The sequence below is a fragment of the Falco biarmicus genome, chromosome 16 (assembly GCF_023638135.1).
Source record: "Falco biarmicus isolate bFalBia1 chromosome 16, bFalBia1.pri, whole genome shotgun sequence".
NCBI lineage: Eukaryota > Metazoa > Chordata > Aves > Falconiformes > Falconidae > Falco > Falco biarmicus.
The window spans coordinates 5,059,715-5,081,769 of NC_079303.1; the positions used below are offsets into that span (position 1 = coordinate 5,059,715).

Below are 22,055 nucleotides of genomic sequence, written 5' to 3' on the forward strand. Positions count from 1 at the left end.
GTGTGTGCCTCGGTGTGTGGGCCGTTATTCAACTCGATAGGAAATCAGGTTTAAACCTCCCAGGGATCCATGGGTAAATCTCTAAATACTCTTCTGCATCTCAATTTTTCCTCCTTTTTTTTTTTTTTTTTTTTTAAACCTGAGGTTCAACCTTTGCCTCCTTTTGGGGCTCTTGTGAAGAACTGCCAGAAATTGGTATTTTTGATGTACAAATTAGGAAGATTGTCCGTCTTTATCCGAAGAGCTCCTTGCAGAGCGGGGATTCTCTGGGGAGAGAGCAGTCGTCATTCAGAACAGTGGTTTGCTTTGATGGTAAAACCCAACAATCGAGAGCTCTTACAAAAAGCAACTCGTTTCACTTCATGTGGATTGTCCAAGGTATTTGAGCAGCGTGGAACAGAAATGATTCTGCCCCCTCCTCAGAAATTGATTTTAAGAAGTATCTGACTCGGTGCCTCTAAGCTCCTGATAATGGGGAGTGAAGGTAAAAGCCGTGTCAGGAGTATAACACTTATTTTTTGGGCAGCTCATAGATTGAAGGGATTATTTCAGTCGAAGGCTGATTAGTCTGTGGCAGCCCGGTCTGTGCGCCTCCCGAGAACACCCTTTGACATTCCCAGACAATTGCTTTGTTCTGACTCTTCCCTGTGCGTACAGTGCTAATTGCCAAGGCATCTCTTAAAAGCTATTTTCATATGCATTTGCACAACAGATTTGAAAGGCCACGAGGACGTACTTAGCGCTGCTGCAAATGGGGAATGTTGCCCTGTGTCTCAGAATAATGACATTTTGGAACCTGCCAAATGCATAGTTTTATCACTTATAATTCCAATGATCTGTGGACCAGTATTTTTGGCTGTAATGGATTATCACTTCATCATGCGAGCAAATCGCAGTCTGTAGTGAGAGCCTGCCGGTGGGGAAACCACAGACTGAAATCAATGGATTTCTTCATTGGCCTTTCCATTATCTCCCTGTCTCACCGAGCTGCTGTCGTCTAGAAAATGAACCAAATTAACGTGCAGGTCAAGCATCAACAGGTGATTTTTCTTTAGGGTTTCTATATGGGCATGAGAATATGGGTATTGCTGTAGCAGCAACAAAATAATTACATCTGATCTGCATCCTGTCTTCGGGGGGGCTCAGCCACGGCATTAGCTGCAGCAGTGGGCGAGCGTGGGGAATCACAGAGCGTGGCTAAGGAGGGAGGGAGGGAAAGATGCTTGTTTTTTCCCATGCCCTGGTTGTATGGCCACAAAAAAAAAAAAAAAAAAAAAAAAAAAAAAGAGAGCAAGCACGGGCTGCAGTCTTCTTGTCCCTGGTTAGATGGGGATTTGTGTGGGTGGTTTTGCCCTCGGTTTTCCAAAGCTCCATATTTACGAACTTGTATAGACGAACTGGTGTTTAGGGGACAGCCTGTGCCTGGTTGTGTCTGAGCAGCTTTTGCCTCCTTGTTGGGCACCAAAGAGATGGTCCCCAGGAGGGTCCGGGACCGTAACGCAGCGAGCCGCTGGCTCTCCTTGCGGATCATCCACATCAACTCAGGGCATCAAATCCCACCCCGAGGCTTATCAGCATTGCGCCTGTCACACGGAGGTGAGAGCAAGCACTGCTCCTCCCCGGTGAGGAGAGCAGATTTACAGCTAAGTGTTGGATTAAGGGGAAATGTGAAAATCGCTGCTGACCCCCTTGTGTTTAGCCAAGCGAGGCAAGGAGGCTTGGACCTGCCCCTGGTGCCGCACGGGTCCAGGCTCTCCTCTATTGTTAGTTTCAATGGTGAGACTTAAAAATAATTAAATTAATGCCTAAGTCCTCAAAAGCTAATTGGGATAGGATTATCCTAGAAAGAAACCAGAGATGCAGAGGAAAAGGGACAGCTCCCTGACGTGACCTGTGCTCGCTGCTTCAGCAGGTGACGAGCCAGATGCTGTTTTCCCTCCTGGTGATCTGTGTGTAACAGAATCCCCTGCTGGTCCCAGCAGCCAGGCTGGGGTCCCAGCCGACCCTAGACTCACTGACAGCCTCTTGGGAAGCCTGGCCTGGAGACCTCTCCCTGCACCTCGGCCACAGCGGGATGGGGAGCCAAGCAGCCCTGACGGTGCAGCAGTTTGGAGGGGAATTGCAATGTCGGTGTCTGACCTGACGTGTCTTCACCTGGCAGGCGTGCGTTTAAGCTGAGTGAGGGAGCAGTCCCTCTGCTTTAATGGGAGCAAGCACAGCCTTTTTCTCCGCTCGGGGATAATTCCCGTGGTCCCAAACAATTCACTGCAGGGAGCCGCCGGTGCTCTTCTTATGCACCCCGCTTGAAAGAGCACGTTGAGGATACAAGAGCACGAGGCATTGCTTGGGAAGTTACAAAGGTCCCCAGAGCCCTGGGCAACCCTATTCGACTAATATCCCAACTTCTGACAACCAATATCCACTGTCCTGCCCCAAAACTAATTAATTTTATACATGAGTGAATTTAACACCATCATTTAGCTCTGTCTGCTGGCGGAGACTTTGAAGTACAAACTGATTATGCAGGGAATGAGCTGGGAGCTGGTTAATAAGTTCCAACAAAGTGTATACTGCTGGGAGGCTGTGTTAGATTAAATGTAGAATTTTATTGTTGTTTTGTCTTGGACTTCAGCTTGGAGCCAAGTGAAGCAGCAGCAGAGTCTGTCACCATAGAGAACCATGACAGTGTTGGGAAATGTTTAAAAACTATGTAAGTGTTAATGATGGGGATCTGACTCTGCCTCCTCTGAAAACCTCATTGTTCACCTTATTTGCTTGGTTTTGCTTCACTTCAGACAGGCCAGTTGTTAACGGAGGAAATCAAAATGAATCAGTTCAATAGTTCTGCTTTCGTGGGGCTGACTGGGGGAAGCGTGAGGTTGCTCAGCTCCGAGCTGAGGGTGCTGGGCAGCCCTGGGGCCAAGGGTGATGGGGGGGACTCGGCTGGTCCTGCCCCTCTTTCATCCCTCCAGGTTCTTCCCAATCCGAACAGCTGGAGTCCCTGGAGAATCTGTGTTCGTGGTGAAGGGCTGATGCACTAACCAGCTCTTCTGCAGAGCAAGAGGAAAACAAGTCCTGAACAGTCAGTAAATATTTGCCACGGTCACGCTGGGAACTCTGTAACATTTTGGCCGGGCAGCAGCAGCGACCTGGGAATTTTAAGATAATCTAAGATCTGGGAAATGTAAGATAAGCTCAAGCATGCAACTGGACATGCAGTAAAACAGCACAACCTTTCTGACATCCCAGGTAACTGCTTTTGCTCCTTTCAAAGTTGCAGTATGGCTGAGGGAGAGAAGGGGACAGAAAAAAGGGAATTGCTATGGGGAAAGACTGTTTTAAGTAGTTGTTCCCACGTGGTCCCCAAGGATTGCTTGTTTCCTGAAAAGCTCAGCGCTGCAGCGTGGGTGCAAAGTTACCACAGAACCATCGAACATTTTGGGTTGGAAGGGACCTGACAGACCATCTGGTTCCCACCCCCTGCCACGGGCAGGGACACCTGCCACCAGCCCGGGTTGCTCCCAGCCCCGTCCAACCTGGTCCTGAACCCTTCCAGGGATGGGGCACCCACAGCTGCTCTGGGCACCCTGCTCCAATATCTTAAATCAAAGCTTGTTAAGCTGTGAACTTTTGGATGCTCTTGAATCCTGACACCCACGATTACCTCTGCTAAAGGCCTTCTCTCCAGATGACCCCCTCAGTAGCTGTTTTCTTTTTTGATCATCTCAGATGGGTGAGGAGTTACTTAATTGGATGTAAATGGCTCTCCGCTACCTGTTATTCACTTGGTGGCCCTTCTGCTGGAAAACAGACCAGTAAGTACGGGCTGAACTCCAGCACGGATTCCAAGAGGAGAAGTTTGCCAGGGGGAAGCCGAGTCCCAGTCCTCGCGCTCTCCAGGGATTGGCTTGGTTTGGCCAGCGAGGGAGAGGTACTGGCAGTGACGGTGTTTGGGAGCCGTTTTGGTGACGGGCAGATTTTCCACGGCCACAAAGTCAAAGCCCAGCTGCAGCGGGGTCCGGGAAGTCAGACCGAACGGCTGGCGGGGGAACCCCAGCGCAGGCTGTAGTGAACCATTTCTGAGACTTTACGGACTTTTTCTCCTCGTTTCTGCCTTTGCTAACAGGGAGTGACCCCAGGAGGGGTTCAGCGGTGACTCGCGCAGAGGGAAGGGTGGCAGCCCTCGGTGAGACCCCCTGCCTGACAGCGGCTCCTTATTTTCTGGGAAGCGGGGCTCCCCCCGTCCTGACGCTGGACACTGGGGGTGCATTGCGTGCGGGGGGCCACCGGCCCGAGCTGGCCGCGTCCCTGTCCCACGGTCACGGCAGGAAAAGGGAAAAAAACCCCAAACCCCCCAGTTACAAGGGCGCGTCCCAGGAGCGCTGCGCTGCCCCCGCGCTCCGGCAGGTGGCGCCGTGGCTCCGGCTGCCGCTGGGCGCGGCCGGGGGGGGCTCGGGGGGGCTCGGGCAGTGGCGGGGCTCGGGCAGTGCTTGGGGGGAGGGGAGGGGCACGGGCAGCAGTGGGTGTCAGATAGTGCTGGGGGGGAGGGGGGGGGGCGGCATGGGCAGTCCTGGGGATCCGGCAGTGATTGGGGGGGGAGTGGGTGGGCACGGGCAGAGTGGGTGTCAGTGCTGGGGGTGGCATGGGCAGAGCTAGGGGTCAGCCAGTGCCGGGGGGGCCGTTGCCCCCCCCCCCCCAAAGTGACAGGGAATTACCCCTCGGTCTGCTGCTCCCCGGCAGCCGTGGCTGCAGCTGGGGGCTGGATCGTTCCCGGCTCTCTGCAGGGGAGGGGGCTGCGGGGGGGGCTTTCTGCCCTGGGGACACTGCGGCCTGGCAGGGGCGTCCGGAGCCTGCAGGGGGGGCTGCTGCCCAGCCCAGCCGAGCCCACCGCCCAAACCCCACCGCCCAGCCCAGCCGAGCCCACCGCCCAAACCCCACCGCCCAGCCCAGCCGAGCCCACCACCAAACCCCACCGCCCAGCCCAGCCGAGCCCACCGCCCAAACCCCACCGCCCAGCCCAGCCGAGCCCACCGCCCAAACCCCACCGCCCAGCCCAGCCGAGCCCACCGCCCAAACCCCACCGCCGAGCCCAGCCGAGCCCACCGCCCAAACCCCACCGCCCAGCCCAGCCGAGCCCACCGCCCAGCCCCACCACGCAGCCCAGCCGAGCCCACTGCCCAAACCCCACCGCCCAGCCCAGCCGAGCCCACTGCCCAAACCCCACCGCCCAGCCCAGCCGAGCCCACCACCAAACCCCACCGCCCAGCCCAGCCGAGCCCACTGCCCAAACCCCACTGCCCAGCCCAGCCGAGCCCACCACCAAACCCCACCGCCCAGCCCAGCCGAGCCCACCGCCCAGCCCCACCACGCAGCCCACCCCTGGGGGCTGTGGCCGTGCTGCCCATGGGGCTCTGGGGCAGCCAGGGAGCTGGAACCATCTGTGCTCGGACAGAGGGCACCGAGTGTCGCTCCTGGCAAATACAGTTGCCAGCATGTGGCCCGGCCACATGCAAGCTGTTTTACTTATATGTTTTTTAATTTTTTAATATATATATCTCGCTTGGGTCACTTCACAGTGTTGGAGGGGAAAAAAGTGACTTTTTCCTCTTTTGGGCCACAGGCAAAGCTGTGCTGTGAGCACTGGTTTCCCCCAGCTCCACCGATACTGCGGCTGAAGGTGTTTGCTCCTGGTTCGTGGGTCGCCTACCGAATCACATGCCCGCCACCGTATGTCCACATACATACACCACGTATGTCTGATGCCTCCAGGAGTCAGGACCGCTGGGTGAGTGAGGCTCGCCAAGCGATGCTGCCACCGTTGCTTTCCCACTAGTTAACTCCTGCCCAAATCCCTTGTAAATGAGACCGAGTCTTTGCCCCAGAACACCTTCCGTGACATTCTTTTGGTTATGCATAAGCAGCTGAACATTTTGGAAGTGGTTGGGAAATTTTCACCAGTTTAAAGAAAGAGATTTGGTTGAGATGGGTTTGTTTGTTTTTGACATGTGAAATGTCTGGATTTTTTCCTTGTGTCTGGCAGGAGACTTGCAGTGAGAGAATATTCATACAATGATCTTGCTGACTTTCCCCAAGCTTTTATTTTTACCATTACTCTGTCCATATATCGCTTTTACCCCCCTGCCCTGTTCAGACTAAGACAAGAATAATCTCTTACATGCTTCAAACTGTGAGGAGAACGGGTAGGATTATTTCTGTGGCTGACTGGGCACATGTTACGCAGATGTTGTCCTGATGTGCACATTAACCATGCCTACATGATGCCCGGTTGATTTTTCTCCTTTCGCCTTCCTCTAAAGCTGCTGGAACAGCCCGTGGCTCCAAGAGGACACGGCGACGAGGAGCAGGAATCTAATTGACATTTATTTTGAAGCATTTCTTAGCCCTGCTGCGTGCCTCAGGAGTGACTCCAGGCTTGGCCCTGTGTCTTGCAGAACTGATCTGGCATTCTTAGGAGAGCTGATGTTTTTGGCTAGTTGGAGCTTCTGATAAATGTTGGCACATCTGATTTATTGTCTGACTCGGTTCCCAAGGAGACCACATATGTAGCAGTCTGAGATAAGCGGCTTATAACCTAAAGGTGAATGCCTTAAAATATCAGTGGCCCTTTCTCTGTTTCCATTGATAGCGAGCTCTTGCTTTCCCCCCGCTATCTTTGTTTCACTCTGTTATCAGAGAATTAAATACTTCGTGTTGCGTTGAGGAACCTTTCTGTCTTTACAATTGGCTGAAGTTAGAAATTCAGTTGGATTTTCTGTTATCACTCCTCATGCAAATTTGTCGAGCATAATGCCAGTGTCTTTTATTCCGTGGCCTGATGACAGCTCTCATGCTGAGACCCAGAGCTGGAAGACCCCCGGATCACCATGGCACGTGCACACGCATGTATTTGCTGTACTCCCTCCACCCCCAGCCTTGATTATTTGTGTGCTTCAACCTCCTCCTGCCTCTGTTGGAAGGGAGCGCCCTTGTCCTGCTCTGGCCATGGGACCCCACCAGCTGGAGAAGGCATGGGATGTGTGGGGCACAGCGCGACGGCGGTGGTCTGGCGATGCCCTTCCAGTAGTAGCTGCAGCAGGATGTCAAGCCAGGTGAGCTCAGCAACAGGGAGGCTGTCACCTCCAGCGTACAGCACCACGAGAATGCTCAAAGGGGGGTCTGAGGGTACAGTTGGGTATCTGCGGGGGCTGAGACAGGGAGGTTTTGGAGGACAACAGTCTAGCAGCAATTTACACCAGCAGAAAAAAAAACCCACAAAAACCCAACCAGTTTGTCAAGCATGAAACACTTGTTATTTAGCATGAAACAGTTACTGTTTCGTGTTTAAAAGTGGGAAGATGAAGGAACAGGATTGTCTGTTTTACAAAGAAATTTGGACAGTAGTGGCGGAGGCAGAAGTGCTCCTGCTGGGCTTAGAAAACATCCAAAGCCTGTTGCTGGAGCTCTGGAGGCATAGGATAGCTACCTGGCAAGAACTGGGGTATTCATGCATGGTAGGAACAAAGACAGTTGTCCTTTGAAGTGTTAGCCAAGGCCAAGGGACGCGTACGAGTTGGAGGAACCAGCAATCTGCTGGTGTGTAGACCCACCTCTTGAGTGGCACAAACGTGCTCCCTCGCTGGGGTTGGCATGCCCAGACATCCCTTGCTACAAAGCCAGCCTCCCCACCTCCCCGGCGAGAGAAAGGGTGAGTCTTGTCAACTTTTTATACACCTTTTCCCCCTGAGCACATTCCAGCTGGTTCAGCACCTGGGGTCAATTTGTGAAGGTGTGCACAGACCTTGCAGGCTTGATGGAGTCACCCGACTAAACCTGTACTTTATACTTTCCCTCCCACTGCTTTGTTACACCCCCTCAGAGGCCACGTCTTGCAAACAGGGAGCAAAAGGCACCAGATCCTTCCTGACGTCGGTCTGTGCCCGACCAACAGCCCCAGCACGTGGTGTGGCAGCCTGAGGGAGCTGCTACGAGATGTCCATGCTACCAGATGGGGCATCACAGGCCATAGCCTGGGCTGGCTTCGGCTGTCGGTGGCCACCATGGCCCCATCGACTCCCCTCCGAGACACAAAGCACCCGGTGCTCAGGCTGTGATCCCTCCAGGAGGGAGTTCTGCTTTCTCTTTCTAGCGGTGGCCAGAAGACGATGTCAAAACTCTGTGCGGTTTTTGGCCCAAGGGATGCTTCTCCCAAGCTCTTATGAGGCAGAGTTTTGACTTACAATCCCAGCTGAAAGCTCTGCGGCATCGTCTGTGCGTTCCCAGCGCTGTTCCCTTTTTGTACCCAAGTCAGCCAAAGGAAGATCAGGGTTTCCTGATTTTCCTCCAGTCGTGCTGTCAGCAGCGCCTATGGAATTAGCAACCCAGTGACGCAGCCACTTGGCCACCAACACGTCCTCTCCACGAGGCGGGCAGGCTCCCTGGGGCGACTGCTGGCCTGGCCACTGCCTGGACAGGGAGGGTAAAGCTTGAGGGACAAGTCGCTGGGTCTGTGCTACGGCATCAAAGCCCGCGTTGGTGCCGAGTGTCTCTTCTTCAAAGCGCCCGTTTCTCAGCCAAGGTACGCTCAGTCGGTGCCTCCTCTCCCTGGGTCATTTGCAATCCAGGCTTGTTTTCAAGGAGTAAATTGGGCCAGCGTGAGTTTTTGTGGGGGAGAGGTAAGTGACAAAGAGGGAACCAGTTCTTTTTCTAGCAGAGAAATTTTCAGACCGTAATTAATGTGTCTTCTCCATGCATGTATGTGCATGCACACACCCAGACATAGCTGTCTTTGATCTCTGCTGGGAGGCTGGGGAGAATACGGAGCCTATAAAATCAAACTTATTATTAGGGGCATTAGAGCACGGGGATAACTGCGCCGCTTTCCCCTGGGCTTTGGAAAAGAGCAAGCTTGGATCCACCTGGCCTCTCCTGCTAGCCAGTTCGGTACGCGATGGATGTGACTGCTTGAGAGACACAAGCAAGGCGCTGGGAGGGGAAAGCAACGTTGTCAGGTCTGGCAACGTACACTGCAATTAATGCCAAAGCCATCAGTGCCCATGGTTTGAACCCCCTGGCAGGAGCGAGAGGAGGCTCGAGTGATGCAGGAAGAGTGGCAGGTTGTTATCAAAGTGCCTGCCGCCACCCGAAAGCTGCTTGTTATTAAGCCCTATGATTTTTGTGATTGACTTGCAGCAAGCGCTGCTCAATTTGCTGAGAATTGCTTTGTGCCATCAGAGTGGCACGAAGGTAAGGAGCGATTCGAGTTCATGCATCGCTGGCATGTTTGTATCAGATCAGACTGGGAATCCAGTTAATAAGGTAAAAGGTTTCTTATAGTGGCCAGTTGCTTTTAAGCAGTTTTAAAATTTTGATTTCCCATAAGGACTGGAATAAAAAAAAAAAGATATATTCTGCTGAATATATACTTCCTGGCACTTATGAATGCTGCCTCTGGTAGCAGGTGAGATTGAAAAAAAATGTATTTATCTGAATTTTAAATTCAAAGCTACAAAGAAAGCAATTTGGACTTTGGGTAAAATGTGAAGCAGAGTAAAATTAACTTTACAGGGCAAAATGCACTTCCAGCCTGGGGTCCAATAAAAAGCAGAGCGACGTTGTGGAAAGTCTTGTGATGGGCCTTTGCACAACAGCAGATTGCTTAATTTTTTCCAAATATTTGAGGCGCTCATTAACATCCGAGTGGATGCTGGGGTGAATCTGCAGCAGCTTTCACAATCTTCCCTCAAATGTGACCCCGGTTATTCCATCTGCATTATCAACCAAATAATCCTCTGGTTGCGTTGGCTTCCCCGACCACCTCGTGAGGAAACTATTGCAGCTTTGGTATTCTGGTGGTCTGAAACCAGCTACTTCTCTCTGTGTGTCCACTTACACGGTGATGAATAAGAGAGTTGGTCAAAGCAAGTGGCTCTGAAGTGGTTTAAAAATTCTGTCATTGAAAGGAGCTCGGTTTTGCATCTGGCATAGCAGCCCGGCACCGTTTTCCCTGAATATCTGGCTGGTGAAGGTGCATTCTCACTCCTGTTTTCAGGCGCAGATCCTATCTGTGCCGTCTTCAAATGGTTTTGGTTCTCTAGCTTCACACACTGTGTTTTTAATTCAGGCCAAAGTCTGCTTGCAATACCGACGACGAAGCCTGGCACCCTTCGCGTCCAAAGCAGCTTGCTGCAAGCTAGTTTGCAGCTCTTCCATTGCCAACGTCTGCTGAAAAGCTTTCTGGGTCTGTTCTGTAAGCACAGCAGAAAGGAGAGACCAGATTCCTGCTTGTTGAAGCTTTTCTAGTCTCAGAACTGAATAGATACTTACACTTTTTTAAAATGAAGACAAACAAATCGCTAATAAAAGAATAGCTACTGGCGAAACCTCCAGAAAGTGTAGACAAAGGGCGTGTGAGCTTTGTATTCTCAGTTTTCTCTGTGTCCTTTGGTCCTGAAACCTCTTTGCTTACCTGGGGAGTGTTGTGTTGGCTGAGAGGCAGACAGACGATAGGAAGAGGCAAAATCAGATCAATTTTAAAAAAAATTTAATTCTTATTAGCTTGCTTTTGTGTATGGAACTGTCAGATGTGCCCATTAGACACAGGAGCAGTTTCTCTTTGGTTTTATGTTCCCTTCTGAGTTAGGGTGAGGGTCCCAAAACACCTGTATTTTTAGCGTTGTCTCCTCTGATAGTGGAAATTTCCTATTCCAAAACCTGCCATATGCTGGAGTGGGATGAACTAATAAGCTTCTGCCATAGCACAGCAGGGAAGAAGCCTAGTGCGGCTGCAGTTATGTTGGAACGATACTGGGTTATTTTTAATTAGCACTTTCCTCCAGGAAATAAGTGTAGTCAGAGAAATGCAAAAGATCAAGTCCTTTTTATCAGTCTGGCTTTATAACTGCCTGCACAAATTTCTACATACGTTGACATGCAGATGGCAGTGCCTAAGAGTGCTATGGTGCTAATTTCCCTTGTGTGGCATTACCCAGAGACATCAAGCTGTCAGCATTCAGACGACATAAGAAGTGAAGCACCAGAGATTGTTTGGCTTCTATTTGACCAGCTTTGTTCCCTGTTGGTTTTTTTCCCCCTCTTGCTGTCCAAAATGCAAGGCATGCTTTCTAATGAGAAATCAATAGAGTGCAGACTCACTTTGTTAAGCTTGTGTCACGCATGCAAGATGACAAGAGACGCTGCAGACAGCAAAGCAGCTAAAACATCCCCCTGGCTAATAGCTGCTTGGAAATGCTGATGCTTTTTCAGAGAATAGCGTGGTTGATATTTCCTGATGAGAAGAGGGAGTTTTGGGTGGTGCATCAACGACTTGGAGTTAATTTCACAGGAGATGTTCCAGGCAGGCATCCTGCTTTTCTCTCTTGTCGTTCTTGTAATCCGCATAAATTGCAGCGTGGATCTCTTAGTTCTATGAATGCTGTATCTGTACAGGTTTGGAATAACCTGTTTTCTTTGTGGGCTTTTTACGGGTGTTTGGCTAGAGGCTAGATCAATCTCCTTTGTGTGATAGAGCAAGAGTAAAGCCTAATAACGCGGCAGAAACCCAGAAACACCAGCATAGGGAAAATTCCTTGCTGTAAGTACGAGGTGATGGAGCATGTGTGCTGGAAGAGCTGAATCTATTCATAGACTTGCAAATGCCTGTTGGAATAGGAAGACGCGATCCATAGCTGCAGGAACAGGCACGGCTCGGATCTCTGTTGTAGGCTTGGAACTAAGGAGTCTCCTCTTCAGGCTTACATGGCTTCGGCTTTATCTCTGATTGCTGATAGAGCCGTTCCCTCTCCGATAGAGCCGTTCCCTCTCCGGTAGAGTCATTCCCTCTCCGATAGAGCCGTTCCCTTGCCATCCCTGGGCTGCTTTGTTTACAGGGCAAGTTCTCTGAGTCTGCAAGTCGCTTTGCTCGTACAGTTTCTTGCACAATTGGCACCCGTGGATGTTATACTATACTAGCCTGGAGACACTCCCTTAATCCAAATAATAGCACACAAAGGCTGTTTACTTGGGATATGTGCTGTTCCTTGGGGTATGCTTTCAGAAACCACAGAGACTGCAAACGCAATAAAATATGTAACAATGACCTCTCACGACAAAGTAATTGGGTGATTTATAATAAATGACCATTTTACTTGACTTTAAAAAGCATGCCAGCTCTTGCATGCCAGAGAGAAGAGCACAACATAAGAGAGAGCTTAGTAATTCCCGTCTCTGAATGTCGGGCTCTTCCACTGATTGAACCTTGGGACTCCAGGTTCTGTCCTAGGAACAGGGACCCATCTGTCATCTGGCTCGCAGTGGATGAGCTGCATTCCGGGCTGTGTAAGAAGAGAGTGTCTTTCAGGCTGAACCTCCCTCAAGAATCAACGTATCGGTTTATACTGATAGAGATCACATACTGCATTTCATTACAGAGTCATGCTTACCGTGGTCCTTGCAGCATGCTGTCTCCTCGGCAGCTGCTTTACATCCTGCACTTGGCTGCAGTTCAAGGGTAAAAGAATTCTGAACTGTTTGTCATTGTAAAGCATTTTGGGATGAATGGTGCTACATAAATGTAAGATCATGATTAGGCATTACTCTGTACTGGAATAATGAAGAATATTTAAATGTGTTTTTTCTAGTAAGTCTTATTTAATATGAAAGGGAATCAATTTATCACTGTCTGGATATGACTTTCTCCTACCCTTCCAGCTAATATTGTGCAGTGCAGATAATGCATTGCAGGAAAGAAAATGGTTGACCATCTATGGCAGCGTGATTACAGAGGTCCCTGTGATTTAAAAATCAAATCAAAGTTATTTATCCTCAGTGGCTTTTGGAATCCTGCTTTCGAATGTTTTCATGCAAACAAGTCTGTGACCCTGAACCTACAAGTCTGCGTTACTCAATATCGTGTAGCTGCAGAGCTGCTGGGAATGTGCCGGGCACACTGTGACCGATGTGCGCCCTGCAGCAGATGCAGTGCTGTGGGTACTAAGGATAACTGCATCAATTTTGGCTGTTCTGTTAGTGCCAGCAGACTTTGGAAATCTTGCAGAAGCACTGACTTTACATTTTAGACTCAAGGCCCTTTGCCTGGTGTTCAGTCCCTTCTGATTAAAACCAGATCTGATTAGAGAGACTAAAGTTCTTTAATTACTTGCATTGTGCACCTTAATGAGCAGAAGAGAAAGGCCTTAGGACTCAGTTCTTGTTTTTCAGCTTTGTGCTCTGCTTTTGAATTTCATTAACACCCTTACACCAAAGATGACAACAGCCGTCCAGCTTTTTCTCGTTCAGACTGACCACAGATCTGTCAGGCAGTTGAACCCTGCTGATATATTAATTCTGGACATTATGTGTCTTAATGTCCAGCATTTTTATACCAAATGCCTTGCAGCCATCACCTTCCAAACGATTCACAACAGATTCCAGGGTTGTGCTACAACATACGTACCTTGTATGTCGAGGCATACAAACAAAAACCCCGTAGAGACCTGAGTTGTTTTATTTCAAACAAAGCCTTGGGTGGGGTGAAGTACTTGGGAGTGTTTCTAGAAATATTGATCTGGTTTTGTGCCAGCTGTTTAATGTCAGATATATCTATCAACCCAGAAAGTATTTCCCTACACAGGCTGATCCCTGCAAACTTAACCCATAACATTAGGGCCCTGTGAATAAGGAGCAGTGGCTTTACCACAAACTGCTCAGTCAGTACTTTTAATTTCAGCTGGAAAGAAGTAGCCCTAGACATGATTAGTTTGTTCCATAATGTTCAGGACAGCTGGGGCAATAGATGATGTTTGTTTACTTTGTATATAATACCTAGAACTTCTTTATTGTCAAAAAAACAAAAACTGAACTTACTTAAAAGTTGGCTCATTTTTTATTTCAAGCTGATGCCTGGTTGAGATGAACTAGCTCAAACAGGCCTGTGTAATTAAAGTAGTTCATAGCAGAACTTCCAGTTCTCTGTGTACAAACAGATAGGGAGCAAAAACAGAATTATTGACTTGATGTGAAGAAATTATAGTCCTCTTAACTTCTCTGTGGGAGAAGAGCTCAACAGTCAGCTCTGCCACTACACAGGGCTGGCTCAAAACTGCAAAGGTTATAAATGGCAAGTGTTAAACTTGCAACAAAGCAGAATTACATTATGGGAAATCTATTTGAACTATTGTGCTACTTATAAAAAACCCCAACAATCAAAAGTATTTTTAGCTCATGAATTCTGTTGGAAAGTCTTTGTGTGAGAAAGTCACCTTGCCAGCTTAATACTGTAGCCACAACATGATCAAATTCATGCAGCACAGAAAACTGGCAAAAAATGCAATGTGGTGTTATGGAAGATTTAACTGACTAAACACTTTTAAGACTGAGAAACTGTCAGGTTTGTCAGTGTAAAAAGGAGGTGATGTTTTGGGGGTCTCTAAATCAACATCATAGTAGTAAGAACCTAATTATTCAACTAGTTTAATACAAGATGCTCTTTCATTGTTCTGATTATCATTACACATCCATATTAATTAAAGCCCAGAAGATTATATAGTCCAAAACATCTATTTAATGAGCAGACATAACACAGGAAGTCAAAACAAGACATACACCCACGCATATATATACATACCAATATACATTTAAACAATGCAGAAGAGGTAGTATGTTAATTAAGAAATATATAACATGCAGTAAAAATAATAAGACAATTCAGACCTGCTGTCATTGCACCTCTTCCAAGTATCACAGGAGGCTATAGAATGACTTACTCAGTGTCAATCCAAATTTAAAAATGTACTCTGTTCTCTTATATGATTGTACCTTGAATTTTCTAAAGGTGATCCTTCAGGTGACTTGCTGAAGGGGACAGTATTTAGTTCATAAGTTAAATACCATGGCTGTAACAATTTGGATAATAAGCTTTGAATCCTTTAGTTCTTACAAGAACCAGATTGTGTGCGCTTCAGAACATAAGGTTAGGCATGAACACCAAATATTTAACCTGATCTCTTTTTTTTTTTTCTTTCTCTATAAAGACTCAATCAGATGACAGATTTCTGCTTTGGAGGGATGCCTACCCTAGAAGACGAAAAAAATAACACTTAAAACTGGATGGATTTGATTGTTGACCTTAAGAAAAACTCCAGTGTAGTCTTGAAGTTCTATTAGACATTAAGTATATGTAGCAATTACTGAGGTTTTATTAGAGGGGGGGAAAAAAAATGAGCTTGATCTCAGAAACATGATCCTAAAAGTACAGAAAGATGAGATGGAAAAGCTGTGCAAGATAGCTTCCCAGTCCGCATTCAGGAGCATCCTAGCATGCCTCAGATGCCCAGAGAACAAGCTGCTAAAAGCAGAAGAGCCAGATCATAGAGCCAAAGGTCCAATACTTTAAGCCACTTATTCAGCAACTCTGTATACTCAGAATAGAAGCCCGGGACAATGATCCGTCCGACCACAAAAGCAGAGCTCTTTCAGAACTTTGTCGATCAGCCTGATTATTAAGATTTTTAAGCTGTACTTACAGCAACTGAAAGACTCTGTGAATAATGTTTTAGGAAAGAAGAAAAAATACAGTTGAGAAGGATTATCAACTGTAAAAAAACAAAACAGACCTAGATCTCAGTAAATGCACCTTCCATCTGCATTTCTAGGTCTAATCAAGGCATGTCTTTACTCAGAAGATACACGCTAGGCAGAATCAAGAGTCTGTGGAAGGCTACAGTGAGAGAGGAAGCCGATACCTTCCTTTTTAGGATTGTTTTCCAGATTTCCTGGTTTCCTATATTGTTTAAACTCTGATGGGCCAGCAGGAACAAAAAAATCCAAACCAAACAGCAATATAATGAAGATACTGTAGTAGATTGTAGATAACATTTATCTGATATACTCCTCCTCAGAGATGCAGGACGTATCTTCATCTGTGCTTTCCTCCAAATCCGGCAAGTTGCCCCAAAGCAATACATTTACACCTGGTGGGAAGGAAGTAAGAAGACGGGGGGGGGGGGCGGGGGGGAAAGAAAAAGTATTTTTGGATTGCGACCTTATTTTTAAGTTGCACGACTGTCTATTTTCGGAGAAAATAACTACTCTAGTAATTGAAAAACCTGGTAAGTCATGTTCGTGATATATTTAGCTAGATGCTTTCCTAGTGTCTTCCAAAGTGATCTTGTGAGTGGTGGTATTTACAGCATCACTCAAAGAATAAGTCCCTGCTCACAGATGTATTTCTACAGCTAATTCCTGTAGCTATTGATAATCCCCTCATGGCTGACTTATTTTTAAATGCATTGATGTGAGACACAGGTGACACTGAAAGGCTTAGACAATAAGTTACTCCCATCTGCAAGGAGGAGATATGATTTGTCAGAATGCTATGCATTCCTGAGGACTCAAGGCAAATTATGCTAGACACTTGGCATCCAAACAACACCTAGCTGAAGAAACTAGCTAGCACGAGCTCTAACTTCAGCTTGAGCTAATGAGGACTCAGTTATATAGGGTCAAAGTGACAACATGACTCACCCAAAAAGAGTGCCCATTGGACAGCTGCCTAATAGCCCCGTAAAGCTATACATACCGCTATAAATAGCAGCTGGTAGCTGTGTTTATACTAGTTATAATATTGCTTCAGAAAATCCTGACTTCTGCCCAGAAAAGGGGGGTAGGTTAAGCTTTCTGATGAAGCTAAATTTCCACTTAGAAATTTTCATTTACAAAGTAGCTACAACTACCTCCCCCAAAGTAGTTTGCTAGATTAGCAATACAGTAACGCTTGCCTTATTCCTCCATATGTTACACTCCCTCCATATGCTTTAACTATATCGAGATGCCTCATTAGAAGGTGCACTTAGGATTAAAGATTTTAGGGAAGAGAAGGAAACATATGTGTTCCTTACCAGAAGGGTCTAGTCTGTTGATGCCGAAGACGGCTTGGCTATGAAACATCCAGAAGTGGCCATTATTACAGGACAGCAGGCAAGGTTTGCAGGGAGAAATCACATGATAACCGACAATGTTACCACTAGAAAGACAAGTGAAATCATGAGCGACACAAATGTCTGATGAGAAGATAGATGTTGTTGGCTTTTCCAGCTCAAACTAATGTTAAATAGCCACAGTACCAGACCATTATGTAAATTTTCATAAAGTTAAGGGAACATAGTTAAACAAGCATCTTACGTATTCAGGGAACATCTGTCAGGAGTTCAGAATATCTAAGTTTTAGATCTTTGGCATAGAGAACCATTTAGTAACCTAAATTGTGTAATCCAGATTAGTTTACATACCAACAAATGGTGGTGGAATTTTTTTTATTTTTTTATTTGGAAAGCCAGTGATTCCATTGGAATCAACATAGAAGTTCATCACGCACACAAAATCCATCTGTACAGAAGCACTGTGCACAGGAGAGTATCAGTAGTAGGAGTAATGAGACAGAGACTATCAAAGCCTTGTCTACTCTCCTAGGCTGAAACCTCAAACAACCATCTTTCTACTTCTCAGTTGTGCACTCTGGTGAGATACTTGTTTCTCCTGTTTAAAAAATAAAATACTGTGCTCCTATCACAGCCCCCCATCGCTTAAACTTGAACAAGGTAAAAGTCTTGCTTATGAAGCTGAAAGGATCATCTCAGATAACTGTGAGTTATTTGAGACTTGTTGTTTTTACTCTTAAATATCAGGCACTAATAAAGAGGATAAAAGAACTCCAAGAACTTTAGTGACAGCATGTTCCATCTGCTAGCAACAACTAGATCTGCCAAGAGGATGTTCTATTAATTAGAATATGAGTAACTACTTCTTACTGCGGCCTTATTCACACAATTATCTCAGTGTTGAAGCAGACATTTAATCAGGCAGGTGGCACGCAAGCCTTCCCATATACTCAGACTACTGACAAGGTTGTCACATTTCCACTTGGGACTTGCACAGAAATAGACTGGCAGCCATGCCCAGAAGTAGTGGGCTGAGTTTCTATCAAGCAGCATTAAATTTGAAATACAGTATGCAATCTGTTCATTCATCCCTTAACTCTTGCACTGCAGTAGTCTACAGTGAGAAGATTAAACAGTATTGCAGCGTGCTGGAGGAGGCGTTAGTGTCACGGAATGGCATTCTTACCACTTTAAACACGCGATGTTCTTCAGTTTGCATTTGCAGATTTCGGTAAAATAGCAGGTTCCAATGAAATCAACAGTACTAGATAGGAAGAAAGTGAAAATACTGAATTTAGATGCAGCTATGACTACAACTGTACTGTATTGATAATACAGGTCTGAAGTCACAGCAAAGCGATGTTACCACTGCAGTCTGCTGTGTTGGTTTGTTTTGTTTTTAAACTCTCCCAAGACCACACAGTTCCGTTTTCCTATCAGCTACCAGCCACACTCATATGGAAACAGAGACCCATATGACGTTACATGACAGTATCTCTAGTCCTCTCAAATCAGGCCAGAAAATGCCACTTCTCTGAGCACTCACCATCACTCGCACACTCGGGGCTGGCTGCTGGCAGCGTGGCCCTATCAGTCAGAAATCTGATCATAGCCGTCACCATAGTTCCTGGTGAATCTCAGCTAAGACTACAGAACGATAGCTTAAAGGCTAGGCCATTTAAAACCAAACCTTTGATTTCTTATCTCCTTTTTAACCCTTCTTATTAACATGTTATTTTGCAATCTTACTTCCTTAGTATTCAAATATTGCAATGGGAAAGCAACACACAGCCGACGTGGAGGGGAGTCATTCTGGAACCTGCGCAAGAGCAGGTTTGTTCTGTTTACAGGCATTTATTTCCAGTTCTAACCTTTGCTTAAGGAAGGAGCTGGAGGAACTCCCCGTGGCTTCCCGGGCCTACGTCTTCCCCACGAACAGATTAAATTAGACTTTTTATTTACTAGACAAGGGCCAGCCTCGCTGCCCCAGGGCTGAAGGCGAGCCCTGTGGAACTGGAAATGGAGGAAGGGCTTGAATGGCGTGCTGCGAGGCCGCTCTCCCGGTGACCAGCGGACTATGCCACTGATCCCCCGGGATCGCGGGGGGCGTAGGCCCGCAGTCCTGGCGGTAGGTCGCAGCCCCCCGGGGGTAGGCCACAGCCCCCCGGGGGGTGCCAGCCTGCAGCTCCCGGCCAGCCATGCGGGGGCCTCGGGGCCGTGGTCGTGCCCCACCAGAGGGATCCGTGGGGGTCCAGCCGTCCCCCGCCCCCCCCCCCCCCGCGCCGGCCCGGCGCTTACCCCGAAGGCGGGGATGTCGGTGGAGTAGAGGTCGGTGTCGGTGTCCGCCAGCAGAACGGCCTTCATCCCCCCGCGAGCTCAGCACATGCTGGCAGAAGCGGCAGCACAGCACGGCCACGCACCGGTCCTCGAAGGTGCAGCTGCTGGCCGACATGGCGGGCGGGCACCGCCGGGCCGGGCCAGGCCCCCGCCGCTCCGATCCCGTCCTGTCCCCGTCCCGTCCCGTCCCCGGAGCCGTCAACAGCCACGCTCCCACCTGTCAGTTTGAATTCCCGACCTCAGTCTCCCATTGGGCGCGGAAAGCCCCCGCCCCCCAACCTGATTAGTGGAAATCAGTGGCGGGGCCCACCCTATCGTTGCAAGCCGTTGGAGGAGACAGGTTGGCACCACCCCCTACCGCCTGGCTATTGGTGGAAGGACACGCCCCTGCCTCGCTCCCATTGGCGGTCTCTTTGCATGACTCGCCCCGCCCCTGCGCTGTCCTTGGGGCGGAGGCTCAGGCGCTCCGCCGGGCTCCGCCCACCCCGTCCTGGCGGGGGCGGTGCAAAGGGTGCCAGGCGGCGGGAAGGGGGGTGGGCCCAGCGGAGGAATGTAGCCACCTAATTGGCCGCGGCGCCCGTCGCTCCGGCTCAGTGCTCTCCGCTGACTGGGCGGGCGGCGCGGCGGTGGCGGTGGCGGGGCCGGTGAGGGGGACCGGGGTGGCGGGCAGCAGCGGCCGGAGGACGCCCGGCTGCGGGAGGCGGGGGGAGGGCGGCTCCGCAGCGCCCAGGTAATCGCCCCGCCCGGCCGCTGGGGCCCCCCTCCCCTCCTCTGCCAGCCCGCCGAGGGGCCGCGGGCTGCTCCCGCCGCCTCCCCCCAGTCTCCCCTCAGCGCGGCCCTGAGGCGGGGCGCGGGGCCGCGTCCCTCAGCCCCGGCCCCCCCCCGGGACCCCCCCACGCTTCCTCTCTCCGCCGCCCTCATTGTTCTTCCCGGGCGGGATGCGGATCCGGCGGGTGCCGTGTTTATTTATTTCTTCCTTCCATAGGCGCATCTTCCGCTGGGGGCTGCAGCCTGACCCCCTCCCGCTCCTGAAAATAAGGGGGGAAAAAATTTTAACAAATAAATAGGGAAGACGGGAGAAAAGTTGTGTCCCGCCGGCGGGCGGGTTCCCCTCCGCCCCGCACATGCCGCGCTGCGGCGCCCCGCGCCGGCTCCGACCCCCGCACCGGCCCTGGGGCCGCTGGAGGAAGCCGGGATACCGGCAGCCCCCAAGGGCCGGAGCTGCCGGGGGAGCAGCCGCGGAGGGGGCCGCCCTGGCGTGCGGGAGCCGCGGGGCTGGGGCGGGTCTGCGGCGGGAGATGCTGTGTGCAGCCCCCGCCGTGCCGCCCCTCCGGGGAAGCGCTTTCCCCCTCCTAGGCTGGCTCCCCGGGGGACCCCGCTTTCCCCCTGAGCCCCTTCTGCCCCCCCTTGGGGCTGGCCGCCGTGTAGGCGTCTTCCCTGGGTTACCTGGTCGGGCTGCATTTCTAACCTCACGCTGCTGCTTAAAGGACAATTTGCAATGTCAGGGCAGCTTTTCTTGCCATCACAAATTTTTGGCAGCGCGTCTTGTGCCTGTTGGCTGCAAGCTGTAATTTTCTAAATATATATATATATATTTCTTTTGTATTTGCAGGCAAACAAACCAAAGAAAACGGCTTCTTGTCCTCCGTTCCTGCTCGCGTTTGGGATTTGATTTGCATCATCTCTGAGCCCATTTAGAAGAAAAAAAAAAAAAAAGGCAAACCAAACCCACACAAAACATGTTGTGCGGAAGGACTTCCACTCCCTGGCTGTGCTATTAACGTTAGCAATCAGGAAGAGCCTTTGGGGGCTGCAGGATCTCGCTAGTCTGATGCTGCTGCTAAAGGTTTTGGTGCAGGGAGACAAAACTGCTGCCTCTTCCATCCACTGATATCTTAACATCTGCATTTTGCTGCTGCTGCGCGCCGTCTCACACCCTCTCTCCATGGACTGATTTTTTTTTTTTCCCTTTTTGTGGGGGGAAGGACAAGCAAGAAATCAAGGCATTGCATTGAGAGGAGAGAAATTGCATTTATATCTTGTGTTCTGGTGGATCTGTTTTGAGGTTAATCTTTTTGGAAGAGAAAACATGACGTCGCCAGCAAAATTCAAAAAGGATAAGGAGATCATAGCTGAATATGACACTCAAGTTAAAGGTAGGAATGGTTTTATTATCATCTCTTCGCTATTGCAGTCCTGACTTGCAATTGTAGGAGTTTGCAGTGGATGTTTGGGTGGGGAAGGGGGAAATCATTTGCAGATTGCCTGGAATTTGCAGGGCTTTTTCATAATACAATGCTGGATCGGGTTTGCAATGCTTTTTCTTGTCCCTATGGGATAGGTTCCTGCTATGGTTATTGCCTTTTTAAGGTATCACGGTAAGGGTTTTTTTTATGGAATATAACAAATTTTTGAGTTCTGAGAGATCCATATTCTTCTGTCTGCTGTTCTAAAACATGGCCCTGCATTTGAAATATGAGAGCCAGTTAATTGCTTTTTAATCCTCCTCCTATCAAGGGAATCTTTTTAAAAATCTGTGTAGTGTCAGAGGAGCATATTTCCACTGGTAGTAACGGGGACCATGCTGAGGGTCCCTGTAAAGCTGTTTGTGCTAGAAAGTTCCATTATTCGGGATTTTGCTCTTGGTGAGTCTGTAATGTTACTGTCTGGTTTTTCTTAGTGTGCTCTTGAGTGTAACACCTTAAGGTTGCAGTGTGTGTGCGTGTATATGCACACATATATGCATACATATAGAAATGAATATAACTAATGCATCAGTGTTATTCC

The 22,055-nt window shown here is 49.0% G+C and overlaps 2 protein-coding genes across 2 annotated transcripts in view; one reads left to right on the top strand and one right to left on the bottom strand.

The window, feature by feature from the left end:
- Window positions 1–14,534: 14,534 nt before the first annotated feature.
- On the bottom strand, window positions 14,535–19,503 carry FAM72A (family with sequence similarity 72 member A). Its single transcript, XM_056361874.1, is given in 5 exon segments — window positions 14,535–15,965; window positions 16,893–17,017; window positions 18,118–18,195; window positions 19,219–19,298; window positions 19,300–19,503. Coding segments are annotated over 5 exon segments (462 nt in total). The 5' UTR covers window positions 19,384–19,503; the 3' UTR covers window positions 14,535–15,870.
- A 403-nt stretch (window positions 19,504–19,906) lies between these two features.
- The window catches only part of SRGAP2 (SLIT-ROBO Rho GTPase activating protein 2), a 110,993-nt gene continuing 108,844 nt past the window's right edge, over window positions 19,907–22,055 (top strand). Inside the window, 2 exon segments of the mRNA XM_056361461.1 lie at window positions 19,907–19,998; window positions 20,881–21,424. Of these exon segments, the coding sequence (XP_056217436.1) occupies window positions 21,358–21,424 (67 nt within the window). The 5' untranslated portion in view covers window positions 19,907–19,998; window positions 20,881–21,357.